Genomic DNA, 6995 nt, shown 5'->3' on the forward strand with positions numbered 1-6995 from the left:
CCTTAAGATCTGGACATTTTCATGCATGTAAATTACACCTCAATTTTTTAAAGTAGAGAAGAGGCAACGTCTTGAGGAGCTTTTGGTGGTGGTACTGGGGCATCTCTGGCGCGCAGGCTTCAAAAGCATCCATAGTATCTTGAGTTTAGGACTCTGCTAAGAGTGGTGTTGCAACCAAAATGTAGGCTGACCGCAAACGACCCTAAGATCCACAGTGACCAGAGCTACGGATCCCTAGTCTCATTATCCGGATCATAGAACTAGACAGCTACCACTAGATAGCTTCCCTTCAATGGTGATCTTCCCCCATAAACCCAGAGCTCTCCAAGGGGAAATCGAAATTGAGGTTCTGGATACGTGGGGTTGGAAAGAAAGTCATTTCCCGTACCACTCGGTGTCTGGAGCTGCCACCAAATGCAAATGTCTACACTTTACAAGGCAGTAACATTTCAAATGGCACTCCGAGAGAGGAGATAATGGACTATAGTAGATTTTCTCCCCAGATGTATTTGCTGCACAAGGCAAAACTCGCCATTGTGCTGGCAGATTTCTTCTCTCTTCATTTAAATCCACAGATTGTGCATCCCAGACAGCTGGCATGGACCACCGGATGTCTTGTTACAGGGAGGACCCAGCCTTTATCACACCGTGGCCCTGAAGCCTGCTTCCTGTGCCTTGGAAGAATGAAAGCTATGTGAAAGGTCAGCACTTTTTAGGGAGGAGGGACCCTGCAGGAGGCATGAGCAACGGGTATGTGGTAAGAGTTCAAGGTGAACAGGCTGAGCCAGAAACAAGAGTGTATAAAACTCCAATCCTGCCTTTGGGACATAAGGGGACCAGAACCCAGGCTCTTTCAACTGGCTTCCAACCCTCTAACAGGTTAGAGCTTTCTCATTTTCTTTCAACTATTCCCGGGCATGGGCGTTTTGCAGAAATAAAGTGGAGGGAACAAAATTTTTTTTGTAAACCTGTAACTACTTGATCTCTCTTTCTGGCCTTCTCCAGGATCACGCTGTAATCTAATCTGCTCCCCAGTGTTTCTGATTCCTGGAGAGTGCTTCTTGATACCCCGGTTTGACCATGGCTGGGTGGATCTGCCTTGTGACAGGGGCAGGAGGGTTTCTGGGTCAGAGAATCGTGCGTTTGTTGGTGGAGGAGAAGGACCTACAGGAGATCCGGGCACTGGACAAAGTCTTCAGCCCAGAATTGCGGGAGGAATTTTCTAGTAAGTGAACTTGGGTTCATGGGTGGGTAGCTCCATCTTAACCCCTGGGTACGTGTGGGGAGAGGGTGGTTGTCTAGCAAATCAAGGAAAGTGGTAGCTAAGTCAAGGCTAATCCCGGGTCCAAAGTCATCGGAAAGGAAAACACAAGTGGTGTAGTGTAAGAGATACAAGGCTATCAGGAGACTGGGTCTGACTCTGATCCAGAACTAGAGAGGAATGACCGTAGGTCAGCCACTTTGGCCTCTAGGTCTCTTTTCTTCTCATTTATAAAATCATGTATCAGTTCTCTCCCTTGTCAACAAGTCTTTAATGTTCTGAAGATTTCAGATTTTGCAGCATCTGCAAAGGGCAAACGAGCACCATTAACCCAGAGACTCCAGCAGTGGGTCCCCATGCCTCTTGATTGTCCTGGTCCTTCTGTGGCTTCATTTAGCATTGCCAGTGAAGATGAAATAAAAGGAAGTGAACGTGAAGCTGAGTGTGTGTGTGTGTGTGTGTGTGTGTGTGTGTGTGTGTGTGTGTGAGAGAGAGAGAGAGAGACAGACAGAGACACAGAGAGACAGAGAGGGAGAGAGGTAGGGAGGACACACAGCGTGCAACAAGGGAGCCAGAGACAGAGTGCGGATTCCTCTTGTGGATTCCCTGAACATCTCTTTTTACCTTTTGTCTCCACTCATCCCCACGAGAAAAGTGGCTGCAGCATTTGCTGGACAACCTCACTGCTCTGCTCTTTTCCCAGATTGCTGACCCTGGAGCAAATGCAAAAGCTAGATTTATAAGACCTATTTCACCCCTCCAGATCCTCAAAACAACCCTGAGAGGAAGGTAGGAAAGGGGTCTCACCCCACAGGACGATGAGGAAATCGAGGTAAAGGTAAAGCAACTTACCGAGGCCCTCTGATTAATGGAAGGCAGGGCTCAGAGTAGAGCCTCATCGCAGAGGCCCCTGTCCCCCCTCCCCGCCCTCCCAGACAGTGCCCGTCACTCTCCTTGTCTTTCCGGTGCTCTGAATGTCTCAGATGTCCTATTTCCTCTACCCTCTGCCGCAATGGTGTCTCTGGTGAACACACAGGAACACACATGATCAACATCGACTGGGTGTGTAACCCTTATGTCTCAGCAATACTTTCGGTCTGACAGCTGATGCCCCAAACAGGAGACGTTTAACCTAGAGAAGCAGTCTCCCAGGGTGACAAGTCACGTGGTGTCAGAGACAGGCCGGGGTCTCTGTCAAGATCACAGGGGAGAAGCCTTCCAGTGGTTTTTCCGTGCCAGGCCCTGTGCTCGGTGTGCTACATGTGCCAGCTAGTTTGCTCCTCGTGACATCCCTGTGGGATAGGTAATATCGTCCTCCTCTTTTTAGAGATGAGAAGGCAGGGCCGCCTGGGTGGCTCGGTCAGTTGAGCTTCCGACTCTGGTTTTAACTCAGGTCGTGATCCCACAGTTTCATGGGTTTGAGCCTCCGCCTCGGACTCTGTGCTGCCAGCACAGAGCCTGCTTGGGACTGTCTCTCTCTCCCTCTCTCTCTGCTTCTCCCCCACTTGCGCTCTCTGTCTCTCTCTCAGAAGAAATAAATAAGCTTAAAAAAAAAAAAAAAAAAGAAGATGGGAAGGCAGGCACACAAAGGCATCTTTGTCCTGTCAAGGCTGCTCTAACAATACACCATAGGCCGGGTGGCTTAAACCCAATTTATTTCTCACAATTCCGGGGGCTAGAAGCCCAAGAGCAAAGCAGGGTCATGTTCTGGTGGGAGCTCTCTTCCTGGCTCATAGCCTGTGCCATCTTGCCGTGTTATCACATCGTACAAAGGGGGAGGGATCTCTCTCTGGGATCTTTTATCAGAATACTGATCCCATTCATAAGGGTTAAACCCCCATGACCCGATCGCCTTCCGAAGGCCCTATCTCCTAACACCATCGCGGTGGCATTAGGATCTCAACGCTTGAATGTGGGAGGACACAAACATTCAGCCCATACACAGCCAAGGCTAAGGTGTTCAGGGTCCCACAGCTGAAAAATAGCAAAGCTGAAACTGAACCCAGAAGGTCTAGCTTCAGCGGCTGTGCTTTTAACCACTAGTTTGTCTAGTAGCTTCTCTTAGGTCTCCCTACAGCGCAGCCCGCACCGCAAAGCAACTGTCTATTCAGTCTAGCAAAATACTTCTCAAGTTCACAGAGCTTCGGAGAGGGCGCGAGCTGTGCCGCTCCCACCAACACGGCCGCAGCGCCCTCTGCTGGTGTCTCTGCGCCCCTCCAAGTTAATAGGGTAAGAGCCCTTTCTTCTGGCTTTGGGCTTCTCCCCCCTCAACTTGTCAATTCCTCGGAGCCAGCCTGTGGAAGTCAGCAGCAAAGAAGAGGCAGAGGAAAGGAGGGGGAAAGGCAGAAGTGGAGACACAAAATTCCCACTGATCGCCAGCAGCTTTTCCTCTGCTTTCTTCCTCTTCGGGGTGTCTTGGAGTTGCCTGAAAAGGGAAGGGGCGGGAGGGGGTGTCGCAGAGCAACTTTGGCAGAGGCTTAAGCAGAGCAGATGGTTCCTCCAAGTTGTAACCCAGGAAGGAAATTTCTCAGCCCTGAGTTTTTCACTCTGAATTTCTCTCTCTCACTGTTCTCTGGTCTCCATTGCCAATTTCAGTTAAGTTGCCTTATCCTTTAAATACACACATACACACATATGTATATACATAGACTTATCCTTAATCTGCCTCAGGAAAAAAAAAGTGCTAATCCTGCATTTGGGTGGCAGGGGGAAAGAGAGCAAAGCTTGAAGGCAGCAGGCAGGCTTGAGTCTTCACTAGAAGTGTGACTTAGACCTGCCCCTTAACCTGCCTCAGCCTCAGTTTCCTTGCCTGTATAGTGGAAATCAGAGTATCTTTGTCACGAGATAGCTGCGAAGGAAAAAACCAGACAACTGTACAAGTTGTGTACAAAGGAGAAAGCACGAAGTAAATGTGGGCAGTTTACCCAAACTGTATGCAGTGCCATGTTTATCCCATGGGTTTATCCATTGCCCTTGGCTAGATGGTCAGAATGCTAGTTCCTCGGCAGCTGAGTCATTCGCAGCAACAATACCTGCTTTAGATGAAATCTGACAAAGCTTTCCCTGTCAATGGCTCCACTGTCCTTCTGGTCACCCAAGCAGGAAATACTCAGGCTAACATTGACTCTAACAAAACCTCTTCCTCTTAGCCTATCTCCAATAAGAACCAGGACCTGTCTGGGTAAGGTCTGGAAAGTCAACCCTGCCTATCTCTCCCTGACCCTGCTCCCTCTGTGGGAGCCCTGGTTCCAGTCCGTCTCATCTGAAGTTTGGTGCAGACATTTCTGATTCATCTCTCGAATGCCCTGCTCTCTTTTAGATGTACCACACCAATCCATTTTATATACCGCAGCCGGGGTTACCTTCCTACACCACCAATCTGTTGGCTTCTTTCTCTTCTTGTTCCAAACCCGTGCATGATTCCTTATTCCCTACACAATTAAATTCCAATTCTTTCCTCATAAGAGGAGGAGCGGATATAAATCCATTCTTCATAATCACCCTACTCTCCTTAATGAATTTTATGAATTTCCCATGAATCACTTTAATAATTTTTGTCCCAGGTGCAGTTGATCCCTCACTGCTCAAATTCCTTTTTTTTTTTTTTTTTGGAATAAAATGGGGTGGAAACAGATGTTTGCTCTATCCCAATAAATGCTACACATCCTGATTTCTGTGCCTTTGTTTACTTGTTCCTTCTGTGGATTTGCCCCCTATCCCCCCCACTCTCCCCTCAATGTACCTGTCCTTGAGACCTGGGTAAATGCCACCTGTATCAAGAAACTTCCAGATCCCAAAAGACTTCCAATGACCTGACTCATGTTCACCCAGAGCTCCAGAGCAAGATCAAGCTGACCATTCTGGAAGGAGACATTCTGGATGAACAGTGCTTGAAGAAGGCCTGCCAGGACACCTCAGTCATCATCCACACCGCCTGTATCATTGACTTCCTGGATGTTGTTCACCGAGAAACCATCATGAATGTCAATCTGAAGGGTACAGTACCCCAGGGAGGATATGGGATGATGTGGGCAAGTGAGGCTCAGAAAACAGAACAGGAGGGGAGGGGAAGCCCCCATCCCTGAGCACTTGCTGAGCCCGTGCCAACTGCTTTTTCTTATCACCACTGAGAGATGCAAGGCTGTTATCCCCAGTTTTTAGATGAGGAAACCAGGGCTGAGAAGGGCTAAGTAACTTGTCAAGGCCCCCTGAGTAGGAGAGCTAGAATTTACACCCACACCTGTGTGTCTCCAAAGGCCACACAAGCTCTTCTTACTGTAGCTCTACTCAAACATCGACTCCATTCCGACCTTAAACTCTTGCTATCCAACCACCTCCTACCTCCCCTGGGCTAGAATCAGACCTTACAAGTGCCTCCCTGGTCATCATTTCAGCCCTTCTGTGTGCCTCTAAGTTGGCGGTCACCCAGTGAGGCCGAGACCAAAGAGCTCTGTGATATGAAGGGCCCCCATGTCCATTATGAGCGATGGGCCGTAGCTCTGGGCCAGTTTCCTTCAGGCAGGACTCCTGTGCAGGATCGCCAAGCATAATGAGAATACCTAGCACCTTCCTGCTTACCTCAGAGAAGGATTCCTCTCAAGAGACCTAGCAAAGCAAGTTCATAGCAGTTTGACAGGAGAGAATTACCCAGCACTGGCCTTCCCGTGATATTTCTTAATGGTACCAGCCTTCCCTTATCCATAATAGCACTTCTTCAGCTCACTGCTGGGTCTCCTATTAAAGGGTAGTTTCTAGCCAGGTGCGCAAAGTACACCCTTCTTAGATCGTCATCCCTTAAATGCCTGGCTGGTGGCTCTTTCTGATTTATGGCTTTCCAATCTACTTTTGATCCAGACACATTTGTTTAAGGGATTAGTGTAAATCCCTTATTAGCCTGGCACGTGATATTATCCTTCCGATCCCTGGATGCAGTTCCTCTAGGACCAGAGCACTCCAATCCCCAATCCTATCTGGCTTCTATGCCCTGCTCTACAAAGTTAGTCATTAGTCTACTCAGAGGCTCCTTTTCTTAAATTTTTTTTTTCAACGTTTATTTATTTTTGGGACAGAGAGAGACAGAGCATGAACGGGCGAGGGGCAGAGAGAGAGGGAGACACAGACTCGGAAACAGGCTCCAGGCTCTGAGCCATCAGCCCAGAGCCCGACGCGGGGCTCGAACTCACGGACCGCGAGATCGTGACCTGGCTGAAGTCGGACGCTTAACTGACTGCGCCACCCAGGCGCCCCAGAGGCTCCTTTTCTAAAGCAACTCATGGCTTTAGGATCTCCAGCCTAAAGAAGCACAGTCTCAAAAAAGACCCTTTCTCATTTCTACTTAGCCACACCCTCACCACTCCCACGCTGCAAGGAGGGTGCTATATTACCCAACTTTTCCTTTTTAGCCCCTCTCTCCTAACTCCTGCTCTCCAGGGCTCACAACCAGAGGGGATTTGAAGCCACTGACAAGTGTTAGCAGTATCAGTGAATTAAAACCAATGTCACTCCCAGGTTTAGAAAATACTTCATAGGAATGGTCATTTCCCCCTTTGCAGATAAATTAGCCTGTAATTCTCTCAGCCTCTAGATTTGATTTTTTTTTTTAAATAAGGCTGTCTCTCTAGAAAATCAAATTGCACAAAGACCTTGAAGGGTATTTTTTTAATAGAAAGAAAGAAAGAACAAAAGAAAAAGAAAGAAAGAAAGAAAGAAAGAAAGAAAGAAAGAAAGAAAGAAA

General features: G+C 48.2%; 1 protein-coding gene across 1 annotated transcript in view; it reads left to right on the top strand.

Annotated features, from left to right (window-relative positions):
- The first annotated feature begins 717 nt into the window (after positions 1-717).
- LOC121027796 (3 beta-hydroxysteroid dehydrogenase/Delta 5-->4-isomerase) overlaps positions 718-6995 on the top strand; it is an 8194-nt gene continuing 1916 nt past the window's right edge. Inside the window, exons 1-3 of the mRNA XM_040471468.1 lie at positions 718-879; positions 1006-1225; positions 5093-5257. Coding sequence (XP_040327402.1) covers positions 1081-1225; positions 5093-5257 — 310 coding nt within the window. The 5' untranslated portion in view covers positions 718-879; positions 1006-1080. The remainder of the gene's footprint in view (positions 880-1005; positions 1226-5092; positions 5258-6995) is intronic.

Source organism: Herpailurus yagouaroundi, unplaced genomic scaffold, assembly GCF_014898765.1.
Source record: "Herpailurus yagouaroundi ecotype Mexico unplaced genomic scaffold, PumYag 77, whole genome shotgun sequence".
Classification (NCBI taxonomy): Eukaryota; Metazoa; Chordata; class Mammalia; order Carnivora; family Felidae; genus Herpailurus; species Herpailurus yagouaroundi.